The 13,519-nt window shown below is 43.2% G+C and overlaps 1 protein-coding gene across 2 annotated transcripts in view; it reads left to right on the plus strand.

Moving 5' to 3' along the window:
- The first annotated feature begins 59 nt into the window (after nucleotides 1–59).
- The window catches only part of OSTF1 (osteoclast stimulating factor 1), a 57,799-nt gene continuing 44,339 nt past the window's right edge, over nucleotides 60–13,519 (plus strand). The window contains exon 1 of one of the 2 annotated variants that reach the window (XM_054500106.2): nucleotides 60–405. In XM_054500106.2, the coding sequence (XP_054356081.1) occupies nucleotides 372–405 (34 nt within the window). In that variant the 5' untranslated portion in view covers nucleotides 60–371. Of the gene's footprint in view, nucleotides 415–13,519 lie in introns of both variants that reach the window. The other variant, XM_054500105.2, reaches the window with a different exon arrangement.

Genomic DNA, 13,519 nt, shown 5'->3' on the forward strand with positions numbered 1-13,519 from the left:
GGCACTGGCGCACGCCCGCTTCGCCCTCGCTCTGCTCCGCTGGTTCCGCCGCCGTGCGCGCCGCCCGCGCTCCTGCTGCGGCGAAGCTGCCAGCCCGGGAGCCAATTAGCGCTCGGCTAGGCGGGGTCCACTTCCTCGTCGGCCCGGCGCGCGCTCTGGACTGCTCCGGCGGCCGCGGGGCGGGGCGGGGCACTCGGCGAAGCCGCTCTGCCTGCGTCCGCTCTTCCCGCAGCCAAGGGTGGGCGCCGGTCCTGGGAGGCGCACGGTTGTAAGCCAGACAAAAAGAAACTGGGGTGCCCGGAGTGCCAGGTGGTGGGCAAGCGGTGGGCTTTTCGGCGGAGTCTTTAGGATTTGCAGCTCCAGGAAGCGAGATGTCGAAGCCGCCACCCAAACCAGTCAAACCAGGTGAGGGAGGTAAGGTAGGCGCTTGCCGGGTCCTGCGACCGCCGCGGTGCCGGCGCCTCCTCTGCAGCTTGGCAGGGAGGACCCGGCCCCGAGCCTGGCTTCCGAGATCGGCCCCACCGGGATGGGCGCTCTTAGTTTTGCGTTCGCTGTTACGGAGGAGGGATCGATTTTGATAGCAAGAGGATTTCGAGGATTAAAAAATATATATATTTTTAAATGGGAGTAGCCCTCACTTTTGCTACGCTGTAATTCGCTGAAACTTTCAGAGGGTGTGATGGCAACGTCCCATGGAAGTTTTCCGGAAAGACAGGGCCATTGATCTCCCTTTAAAGAATGTCATGAAATGATCTTTAGCCACTTCCTCTTTTCTCAGTGTTTGTCACTGTCAAGTTAGGGTTCCTGACCCGCCAGAGCGAACGGGAAGTGCAATGCCTGCAGGGTGGGGTGGGCGAGCGAGCCTCCCTCGGGACTTAAGCGAGGAGCAGCGTTTGAAATTGACCTCGGGATCTTGGGAAGAGCGTTTAGAAAAAAACCCTGTACTCGCGCTCCTGGTGGAAAGAATCTAGGATGCGGCAGTAATCTCAGCTGTTGCTATTCGGAAGTGTCATTTTATCATCTCCTTTGCCTTCGCTCTCCCAAAGACGTTGGCGTGCTAAACCTGAGAGGGCTGAGATTACTAAATTCCTCAAAGTAGTTTTCTGGGCGGATTGTCCTTGTTCATTTTTGCTCTGTTCTTAGAATAACTGTGATATGCAGAAATAAGATAATTGTAAAAGAAACTGACGTATTTTAATTAAAAGTTGTAACATACTGTTCCGCTCATTCGTTTGGGTAGGTAATTAGAAAGGACTGACATATTTCAGTACTTTAACAACTCTTACGTGCATTCCTTTGGGTAGGTAATTAAGGGAAATACAGGAAATGGAAGATAAATGCCTCCGATGTATTCTTGGGTTTTTTCTTTCCATCGTGTAATTTCGGTATAGCGAAATGCTGAAATTTAATCAATTTACCTCAAATTTTGAAGTAACTTTCGTCACAAGAGATAAGAGTTTCAGTGATTACTTTTTTCCTTGATTTTCCTAAACTCTATAGCTTTCATACTTACCTAGTTTTGTTTCTTTGCGTTCCTGCAGTTGGAGTATGAAGTCCCTTTATTTGATAATCATGTACGTACGTATGTGGAATAGTCCTTCACTGAGGACTGACATCTTGGTGGGCTGAGTGTGAAGGAAGTTGCTGAGACTGGCTCTGTCCTGAGCAAAGATGGGGCACAGCTAGAGTTGGGTTCTGCATTGCATTAGATGTGGAATCTGATGAGAAATTTCCATTTTAAGTGCATATGTATGAGGTAGCTTTCTAAACTCAGGTGCAAATCAGGACCTTAAGTATCTAACAGTACAGAGTTGTTCTTTGATAGTTAAACCATATTTTATTTATTTTATTTTTTTCTGATCACCTGCTGCCTGTTGAAATACGTTAAAGAATGCCCTTTTTAAAAATCTCTTCAGGCATATTAAATGCTGTCTATATTGCAAATGGAGGGACATTGACAGGTGTGTGTGTGAGTGTGTGTGTGTGCACACAGTAATGTATACTTGTGGGTTCATTCACACTTGGGGGTTTAAGGGTCATCCTGTTACTAATTGTGGATACATTCCCAGGAACCTCCTTTCTCCTTCACATCAGAAAGCTTATGGTTAAACATGACAGGTGTTTAGAGGGAACTTTGCGTTTTATTTTATTTTAATTTGTTTTATCTGGTCCTTGATTCAGGATAAAGGGAATTTTGAATCAACATTAATTTATAAATGAGATCCAGACACAAAGTTACCATAGAAATGGGTTTGCCAGTTTAGTAATTTACGGTGAGAAACATTACTGCCAATCAGACTTGAAACTTTGTGTGGGCTAGCTTAGTTGAAAAAAAAAAAAAGCGATGGCCAGGAGCAGTGGGCCATGCCTGTAATCCTAGCACTTTAAGAGGCTGAGGTGGGAGGATTGCTTGAGGCTAGGAGTTTGAGACTAGCCTAGGCAGCATAGCAAGACCCCGTCTCAACAGAGTACAAAAAACAAAAACAGAAATGTCCTATCATAGTACTGTCCCACATTTACTGTGTGTTAAGCAGTGGTATAGTCACTTCTACATGTGTTAACGCATTTGCTGCTCTCAACAACTTATGAGATCAGTACCATTATATTGTTCCTGTTGCACAGATGGGGAAATAAAGATGCGCAGAAATGTTATTTAACTTGTCTAAAGTCAACAGTTAGAGTGGGGGATGTAGCAGGCAGGATTAAAACCCAGGTAGTCTGGCTTTGAAGTCTGCACTCTTTTTTTTTTTTGAGACAGACTCTTGCTCTGTTGCCCAGGCTGGAGTGCAGTGGCACGATCTCGACTCACTGCAACCTCCGCCTCTCGGGATCAAGCAATTCTCTGCCTCAGCCTCCCGAGCAGCTGGGATTATAGGCAGCCCGCCATCATGCCCGGCTAATTTTTTTTTTGTATTTTTAGTAGAGACAGGATCCAGGCTGGTCTTGAACTCCTGACCTTGTGATCCACCCTCCTCGGCCTCCCAAAGTGTGGGATCACTGCGCCTGGCGGAAGTCTGCACTCTTAACCATTTGCTGTTCTGCCTTAAGTCATAGTGCTCCATTCACATTGGCGGTCAAATGTGTATTTTAGAGCTGGTGGTCAGGAAGTCGAAAGGGAGGGGCCTCTGGTCTACAGATTTTCTTGTCACAAGTGTACATAAAGGTCAGCCCCTGGTTGGTACAGCAAGGAGAGTGGTGTGGAGCTTTACTTTCTTGTCCTGCTGGCAAGCTGCATGGATAAAAATCTCCAAAGACAGCATGGGATTGGGAGCTTTGGGGTTGTATTTAATTTTTTGGTTTGTTTAAACCCTACCTCATTCCAAAAGGACTTCTAAAAATACACATGATCTGAGAGAGAGGAAAAAGTAAAGATAAAGCATGGCCATCTAGAGGAAGGGAAGAATAGTAAGATGAAACAAGAGGAAAAGCTAGCTTACAGACAGACCTGCATGTGTAGTAAGGTCACTGTAGATTTGGCTCTCAGCTGCAAGCAGAGAGAAAAATCTCAAGATTCATAGTGCTCATAAAATTAAAATGTGTCACTTGCTCTGAAAAGTAGTTATTTTAATGGCATTGAGATCTGAGACTGATTTTCCTGTGGGTTCTCTTAAAGTATTGGAGTGGCCTGGATATCTCTAGCAGAAATACAAGACAGAACATCCTAGCCATGTTTCTTATAGCTTCTTTCAGAGCAAGATTTGGGCAAAACAGCATGGCTCAATTCAGTAGACAATAATAAAAGGAAAGGAGCTAGGTGAGTAAGGACAAAGGACTTGCTGGAAGATATTAAAAACAAGGGACATTAAGCTATAATGCAGGCTAATAGCATCTTTCCGGCTGATCAGCACATCCCCAACAGGGGGACCGTTTGTGGAAGGAGGCTGCCCAGGGAAGTCCTGGGCATATGCTAATGGGAGACCCTGGCCATTTTTGTACCATCTGGAGGATAGATCAGGGTTACCTTGTTTGGGTTTTTGGCCATATCCAGAATTCATTTTGCTAAACAAATGTTTCTTAATAAATGTAGCTCATATTTTAGGCCCGTGCTAGACACTGGGGTTCCAAGGAACAATAATCTAAGGTGTCATTCATGAGGGTCCTGAGTCTAATGGGGAAGACGTATGTATCTACAGATATTACCTAGAGTATCTCATTTACAAGTGGATGGCTGATCTCATTCATTTTGTTTTTTTTTTAAAAAGCTTGTAAGTAAAAATATATATTTTTTTATTTTTAGAAAATTTGGAAAAAGGTAAACAATAAATATATAACTAAAATATAGAAATCATCCCTGTCATCTACTGATAATCACTATTTACATTTGGTTGAATATTCTTTCAGGTTTCTTTCTTCTTCACATCCATTTCATTTCAAAAAAGAAAATAAGAACAATTATCCTCAGAACAGCGCCTCAGCTTCCGTTTGAAATGTCTTGCTGTTGGTTGGCATATGTTTCCGAAAGGCTGTATGGTATTGTCTGCATTCTGCTTGAAAAATCAATTCTGTCACAGTTTGACCTTTCCTTGCTTACTGATTTTGTTTCTATAGAATCACTTTTGGCCACACAAGGTCTGTCATTGAAACTTTCTCCCTTAACTGTTGTCTGTGCCACCATGGTACTCTACTAAGATGTGTTGCAATTTCGTGGTCTTCAGCTCATTCTTTATGGTACCCTCTTTCTTTCTTTCTCTCTCTCTCTTTCTTTTCTTTTCTTTCTTTCTTTTTTTTTGGAGATGGGATTTTGCTATGTTGACCAGGCTGGTCTTGCTCTCCTGTGCTCAAGCAGTCTTTCTACCTGAGCTTCCAGAGTATCTGGAATTATATGTGCTCACCACCAAACCTGGCTGGGACCCTCCTTTCCTTTTTCTAAATGAGTACAACCTCTTAGTTTTACACGTATAGCATTTATGTTGTTTTCAGCCACTCTCAGAAGCCTTGCAGTTCAATTAGCGTTGAATCTGTCTGGCTTGTTAGAGTGTAGAAGTGTAGAAAACAGAACTTTTGTTCTCGTTAAATCTTTTAAAAATTATTTTATTCTGAGAGTAAGAATGGGCCAAAGGATACTGAATGAGATTTGGGCCGTAGAATCATCTCATTCTAAGCAGGTTTGGTAACTCTCTATTGTAGTTGGAAACCTGATGTCTGACCTTGGCCATTTTTTCCAAATGGCTTATTGATTTTGGTGGTGAAAGTAAAGCATAAATATTTCATGTGCCTTGTGAAAATAAATTCATGGAACTTTGAAGAAGCAAATGTCAGTGTTTCAGTTTCTTTTGTTATTCAGAGTAAAAACATCATAAAAGTTAAAAGACATCACACACATGCTGCTTAAATAACATTTTTGAGAGAAAAAGGTTTTTATCTAAAATGAACTTAATTTTTATGTATTTTTTACCCCAACAAAGGAATTAATAAAAAGTGAGGTGAAATATGCACGTGAATAGTCTTCTTTTATAAACTTGATAGTTTTTATACCTGTTGGCAGAATAAAGCCTGAGAAACATCTTGAAAATTTCACAATGATGATGATGATGGGAGTGGTTAACATATATTTGGCCCCATATGTCAGGCACTGCACCCAGCACTGTGTATGCTCTGTCTCCTTTAATTATTCTGACTTTCCTTTCAGGTGGGTGGGTCCTCATATCCCTGTTTTATGGATGAAGTAGTACTTAATGAGGTCAAGTAAACTATCTAAGATCTCAAAGCTAGTGAGTGGTTGGTGTGACCTGAAGTGGAACAGAAGCTTTAATTGAGTCCATGCATATGAGCAGAGAAACCTGCCAGAGATGTTATTGGGTTGGACCTGCTTTTGTTGGACAGTCATTTTATTAGCTTATGCAGTTGTATTATTGATATTTGGTTTGTGTAACTGCCCTCTTTCAATGGATCCGTATTAGAGCATTAAACTATGCACTTTTTGAGAGTGGAAGAGTCTTTTATTTCTTTGTAACTGCACAGCCACTAAATCATTTATGAATGACAGATAATGTAAAACGCTTTGATGCAAAAAAAAGGTGGGTTTTTTTTTTTTTTTTTTTGTCTGAAAGAAGGTGGGGGTGGACTCAGAGACTGTGATTGGGCTTTTCTTGTAGCTTTACTACAAAGTAGCAAAGGCTGGAGGTTATGTGCTTCTGATAAGCATTCCTCCCTTCTGGAAATACTGGGGTCCCCTCCCTTGGCGTTTCAGCATTCCCACAATTTGACTTACATGACTAGTGCAGTGAGATTTTCTAATATGCACCTTATACCTCAGGGCATAACAGAACCCATTGCCAAAGTTGTCCTCACTTGCTTAATGGACAGGGAAAGACTACATTAAAAAAAAAAAAAAAGATACAGGGACACCTTTCAGTGGGCTGATATGAGTGAGGTGTCAAGATTCTCTATCAAATTAAAGGAGTTTCAGAAAAATGTACAGGCCAGGCACAGTGGTTCACACCTGTAATCCTGGCACTTTGGGAGGCCCAGGCAGGCAGATTGCTTGAGCCTAGGAGTTTGAGACCAGCCTGGGCAACATGGTGAAACCTTTTCTCTACAACAAATATGAAAAAAATTAGCTGGGCTTGGTGGTGCGTGTTTGTAGTCCCAGCTACTTAGGAGACTGAGGTGGGAGGATCACTTGAGCCTGGGAGGCCAAGATCGTGCCACTGCACTCCAGCCTGGGTGACAGAGCAAGACCCTGTCTCAAATAAACAAACAAACACTACAACACAAATATTAGAACCAGGAGAACTTCCTGGTTCTTTTAAATAACTACATAGTATTCTGCTGAGCTCATTTAACCAGACCCTAATTAACGTACTTCTGGATTGTTTTCAATCTTTTGTTATAACAAATAGTCTCCCAATAGTATTGTTGTTGCTTACACATGTAAATCCACAGGATAAAGTCCTGGCAGTGGGATTTGTTGTTTCAGAGGGTAAGTGCACTGCTGTTTTCATAGAAATTTCCAAATCGCTTTTCAAAGAGGTCATACCAGTTTACTTCCCTGCCAAAAATGTATGAGCATGTCTTAAACAGAAAAATCTCACTGCTTGTGATAGGAGATGTTATCAAAGTGTGATCAGAGGGCTGGGAAGCACGGGGCAAGGAGCTTCAGGCACCTGAGAAGATGTTACGGAAGAGGAGTAATCTAAGCAGAGTTCCGAATGCTGAGTAAGAGTTTGCTGGGCAGCAAAGGGGGAAAAGTAATTTGATTCAGGCAGAAATGAAATAATGCATCCTCCTATCCACATTTGTCTGACTAAATAAGGGCTAAGCTTCTTTCAGAGAAGTCAAGGAAATTTGGTATGTGCACGGAGAACTGTGAACCAGATAATTTTCTCTGAATAAAGAGAAGGCCGTTTACCCAGTGTAACAGTTTGTAAAAAATGATATTGCTCCACACCGAAAGCAAGAATTTAAATGCACACGTCACCCCTCTTCACAGATTGCTTATCTGTTTCTCAGAGTGTTAACAGTTGCTGTAGGTGTTTAGTTTAGGGCAATGAGTTAAAGAGATTTAGCAACTGCAAATCAATTAAACAAGTTACTGGTGTGACTGCTGTGGACCCCTTTTTTTTTTTTTTTTTTTTTTTTTTTTTTTTTGAGACAGAGTCTCGCTCTATTGCCCAGGCTGGAGTGCAGTGGCGCCATTTCGGCTCACTGCAACCTCCGCCTCCCGGGTTCACACCATTCTCCTGCCTCAGCCTCCCGAGTAGCTGGGACTACAGGTGCCCCCGCCACCACGCCTGGCTAGTTTTTGGTATTTTTAGTAGAGTCAGGGTTTCACCGTGTTAGCCAGGATGGTCTCGATCTCCTGACCTCTGTGATCCACCTGCCTCGGCCTCCCAAAGTGCCAGGATTACAGGCGTGAGCCACCGCGCCCGGACATGCCCCCTCCTTTTTATTCTTCCAGTCATTTACCACTTTATGTCTGTGCATCTGTAGGATTTTTAGAAAGCCACAAGGCAAATTTCTCAGCTTACATTTGGGATTAGAGTTGGGGGATGGTTTTATATTTGTGCATTTTGATTGGCATGGAATTTTAAAACTCTTTAGCATCCCTTATAATTTGATAAGCTATTTTGGTTTTATGTTCTTGGGACCGAAGAATGCATCTAATGTGGATCTTTTCTGCTGGGTGCTCCCAATTTCCAGGGAGCCTGAGGGCAATTTGAATTCAAATTAAGGGAGACCCTCTAACCAACTCAGTTTATACTCATGCTAGAGGGACTGTCTCAGGCCCCTTACAAGGGTCTCTCTGGCATCCCTACACTCCAGGAATTTTGCTTGGTTCTGAGAAACTCATGGATTCTATTTTAGGATTCCCGGCTTCCCAGCCAGGACTTACTCCCGTGAGATAAAGAAATGACTACAACCTGGAGGTTATCTTGGAATGTCTGTGTGTCTTTGAGGAACTTCCTGACCAAATCCATATTTGGGGAGAAGATGCTTCCAAACTTTAGCTCGCTGAGTGTGGGTTAGAGGGAACCCTTCCCATCTGACAGGGCTCTGGTCCTTGCCTAAGGCCTTTGCACTCTTGAAAACCTATTCTGTATCTAAATATTGGGGCTCTAAAGTGTAAACCAAAAATAAAACTCTAAGCTCCCCAACCAATGGAATGGACCCCTCCCCTCAGCCAGATTTAACCTGAAAAGTTAGTTCAGACCATGATAAACTGAGTTATAATCAACTTTACATTTTCCAAACATCAAGTCTTCAGTGTCTTGGTGGCCATTCATGAACAACCACATTTTTTGAGGATCTCATTGGAATCTGTGCATATAAAGCCCCAGACATATTTAGGTCTCCAGAGTTGGTATTACTGAGTTATAATCAACTTTACATTTTCCAAACATAAAAGTCTAATGGGGGTTGGACATGCTTCGTTATGAGTGGGATGAACTTCTGGCCCTCCTGCCGTCTCCTTTTTTTTTTTTTTTAAAGCAACAGCTCCATTAGCACCAATTTTGTAGTTAACTTGCTAGGTGACCTTTATAAGTCACTAGACTACTTTATGCCTCAGTTTCTTTTGTTTCTTTTTCTTTTGTTTTCTCTTTGAGGCAAGGGTCTGGCTCTGTTGCCCAGGCTGGAGTGTGGTGTGATGATCTTGGGCTTACTGCAACCTCTGCTTCCTGGGCTCAAGTGATCCTCCCACCTTAGCCTTCCCAGGAGTTAGCACTGCAGGTGTGCATCACCATGCCTGGCTAATTTTTGTATTTTTTGTAGAGACACGGTTTTACCTTGTTGCCCAGGCTACTTTCTTCATCTCATGCTAAATCTGATTTGAAATCTTCATGGCCTCATACTGGCCTCTCAAATAATTTCCCACATTTCTGACTAATTTCATTTCGTGCTCCTTCTCCTAGACTCCTGGGCCATTTTCAATGATCCCCTTCCCAAATCCCAGCTACTCAGTGCTCAGCAGCATGTGGATAGAAACATATGGAGGAATTAAACACACCAAGCAAAGGCTTTTCGTAAGTCCAGATTTCCATGAGAAACAACAAAGAGATGGGAAAGGATAGGATGAGGGTTAGGAAGGGGGCGTAATGTATTAATAATTAGGCCTGATCTGGTTCACTTAGGCTCTTGCTACATAGGGCAGAATTTTTTTTTTCTTTTCTTGTAGCTGTCTAGAGAAAGAGAACACTGGGGTCTCCCTGCAGGAATATGTCTGGGGCTTTATATGCACAGATTCCAAGGAGACCCTTGCAAAATGTGTTTCTTGAATGGCCATCGAGATACTGGAGACTTTTATGTTTGGAAAATGTAAAGTTGGTTATAACTCAATAACATCAACTCTGTAGACCCAAGATGTGAAAATACTACGTATTCTACTAGACTGTAGAAATTCTCTGTGCAAAATATCATTCAGGATCCTCTTGTCTCCTCTCATACTATTTTTTCCCGTCTCTTTTGGAGGTGATAGTTTTAAGCCATAGATTTAAATTAAGACCTTGCTTTACAGAAATCATTGTATTTGATTCCAGAGAGGAGGGTTTTCAGTGCTTATCTCTAGAAGAGGGAGGACTAATCTGCTAAGAGAATGATTCTCTCCCTACCCATCACTCTGCCAGCTATACTGGAAGAAACCAAAAGCCTCTTTTTTTCTTTTTTATTTACTTATTTATTTTAGAGATGGAGTTTCGCTCTTGTTGCCCAAGCTGGAGTGCAATGGCATGATGTTGGCTCACTGCAACCTCCGCCTCCTGAGTTCAAGTGATTCTCCTGCCTCAGCCTCCCGAGTAGCTGGGATTGCAGGCATGCACCACCATGCCCAGCTAATTTTTTGTATTTATAGTAGAAATGGGGTTTCATCATGTTGGCCAGGCTGGTCTCGAACTCCTGATCTTAGGTGATCCATCCGCCTCGGCCTCCCAAAGTGCTGGGATTACAGGGGTAAAGAAAATAACATTTATATATTTAAAGAGATTCTGATAAATGGCTTTTTTTTTTTTTTTTTTAAATTAAGAAAAGGTCTTGTTCTGTCACCCAGGCTGGAGTGTATGGCTCACTGCACTCTCAACCTCCTGGGCTCAAGTGACCCTCCCACCTCAGCTTCCTGAGTAGCTGAGACTACAGGCATGTGCTGCCAAGCCCAACTATTTAAAAATTTTTTGTACAGATGGGGTCCCACAGTGTCGCCCAGGCTGGTCTGATGGGGTCTCCATAGTGGGACCTCCTGGGCTGAAACAGTCTTCCCACTTGGGCCTCCCAAAGTGTTGGGATTAGGCTGGGTGTGGTGGCTCACGCCTGTAATCCCAGCACTTTGGGAGGCCAAGGCAGGTGGATCACCTTAGGTCAGGAGTTCGAGACCAGTCTGGCCAACATAGTGAAACCCCGTCTCTACTGAAAATACAAAAAATTAGCCGGGTGTGGTGACGAGCACCTGTAAAGCCAGCTACTCGGGTGGCCGAGGCAGGAGAATCGCTTGAACCTGGAAGGCGGAGGTTGCAGTGAGCCGAGATAGTGCCATTGCACTCCAGCCTGGGCAATAGTGTGAGACACTGTTTCAAAAAAAAAAAAAAAAGTGTTGGGATTACCAGCATGACCCACTATATCTGGCCAAAATGGCAATTTTAAGGACATAGAATTATACTTACGGGAATAAATTTTGTTGCTATGGCTTTAGAATTCGAACAAAAATCATTCTATTCATAGTTGAAAATTATTATAGTGCTCAAGTGTTAGTTTTCCACTAAGTGTCTTAAAACCAAAGGTAAAGAACTACAATTTGTTAGGACAGATAGCAAGAGATAGCAGGTTACTTCTGCATGTAGACAGTGGGTATAGAAGGAGATCAAATTCCTAGTGATTATTCTGAAAGCCTACAATTTAAATGACCACTGCATAGTGGTGGCAAGCCACTGCCCCAGAGAGCACTGATTTTTCCTTCTTCTGTCTCTGTGAGCAGAGGTTATTCTCACTGCCACGCCATCCACATCTTAAACAGTAAATAGTTCTGCAGGCTCAAGGGCTTGGGTGGGGACCAAGGCATTCCTAGAAGTTTAAGAAAAAATTCCATTGTCTCCATTTCCTCCCTCCTTGTCCATGTGTCCATGTTCATAAAGAGATAAAATGATCTTCTGGGCATCCATCAGTGAAAAAGAGTTTTTTTTTAAAAAAGTCTCTGAGGCCAGGCGCTGTGGCTCATGCCTGTAATCCCAACAGTTTGGGAGGCTGAAGCAGGTGGATCACTTGAGGTCAGGAGTTTGAGACCAGCCTGGCCAACATGGCGAAACCCCGTCTCTACTAAAAATACAAAAATTAGCCGGGCCGTGGTGGCACATGTCTGTAATCCCAGCTACTTGGGAGGCTAAGGGAGGAGAATCTCTTGAACCTGGGAGGTGGAGGTTGCAGTGAGCTGATATCAGGCCACTGTACTCCAGCCTGGGCAACAGAGTGAGACTCGTCTCAAAAAAAAAAAAAAAAAGTCTCTGAGCAGCTGTAACCTCAGGGGTAGGTCTGACCTGGGGCCTTGGCGTGGCTGAAGGTAAGAATATGGAAGTATTGTCACAACTCTCCCCCACCTTCCAGGAGAAAGGGGGATTTCGGCAAGAATGGTCCTGTAATTTACCATATTTTAATTACAGCCCCAGAAACCACAGCTTTTCACTTCCTGGCCTTCCCGTTCTCTGGGGAAATCCTAAAGGACTCCATTCTCTTGTGCTTCCCTTCCTCCACCCCTAATTTGAGCCGGCTTGGAAAATACCTTGACATTTCTTAGGGTTAAAATTCTCCCCTGGCATTTTTGGGAGTCACTTGGACTCCTTCGGTCTTTCCAGATCCTCCTGACTTCTGCCTAGCCCCTTCTTCCCGTAAACAATCTCGACTCTCAGGACCGGGCCAAGCTGGAGAAAGGGCTCGCCACCTGGGCTGTCTAGGAGGAGCCCTGGAGTGGAGTGGTAGGTCAGGGCGTCAGGTCAGACATTTCCAGGTCACCAGGCAAGCCACTTTTATGATAGGAATGTGGCTCTTAGGAACACAACACCAACCTTTTGAAGTAGCACTGCTGTGACTTGAGAGAGGATGCAATTAGGGAAACAATTTTCAGTTTAAAGGCTGTTGTCTTAGTGAGTAGATGATCTTGGAAGAAACAGATGCTTTGGACAGCTTGTTAGTTTCTCATAGATGACCTTTCTGAAGTCGTTTTCCTCTTTTTGGGTCTGTTAGAATTTGAGATATGGACTTTTTTTGGAGGCTCTTGTATGTGCTACATAAGAACATTTGAATCCTGTTTTCTGAACAAAGAGGGGCTCCGTTTTCAAAGATATTGATAATCCTTTGCTCTTTATTTTTTCCTCTTGTGTTTTATAATCTTTCTCCTATGTCCAAAGTTTGTATTATTTTACCAGAGTTCTAATATTACCTAGAATAGTAAAATACCCTTAGCTACGAACTTGGCCCCTGTGTATCTGTTGGGTCAGCTTTGATTGAGCTCTTAGCTTAAGCTCAGTTCTGTCCCTAGTGATTCCCATTTTGTCTTCTTAGATGTTGTGTATATCCTGGTCTCTATATCAGGTTTGAAAGAGGTTGCACTATAAATAAAGGGCACATTTATATCATCATGTTGTCTTGCTAGCATGTGTCTTCATAGAGAGCCAAGAGTAAGGCCATTTTAAAAAATTTTTAAATTATTATTTTCTTTAGAGATGGCTTCTTGCTCTGTCACCTAGGCTGGAAGGGCAGTGGCACAATTATAGCTCACTGCAGCCTCCTGGGCTCAAGTTGTCCTCCTGCCTCAGCTTCCCAAGTAGCGCACATTACTGTAGGTGCACATTACTGTCCCAACTAATTTTTTGTTTATTTTTGTTTTTTGTGGAGATGGGGTCTCGCTCTGTTGCCCAGGCTGATCCTGAACTCCTGGCCTCAAGTGATCCTCCCGCCTTGGCCTCCCAAAGTGCTGGGATTACAAGTGTGATCTACCACACCCAGCCAGTGAGGGCATTTTTATAATTTCATCTCTAAACAGTGGATGCACACATTGATATGTGAAGTGCTCTGGCCTGGTGTTTTTTCACACTGTGAATGG

Source organism: Pongo pygmaeus, chromosome 13, assembly GCF_028885625.2.
Source record: "Pongo pygmaeus isolate AG05252 chromosome 13, NHGRI_mPonPyg2-v2.0_pri, whole genome shotgun sequence".
NCBI classification, from domain to species: Eukaryota; Metazoa; Chordata; class Mammalia; order Primates; family Hominidae; genus Pongo; species Pongo pygmaeus.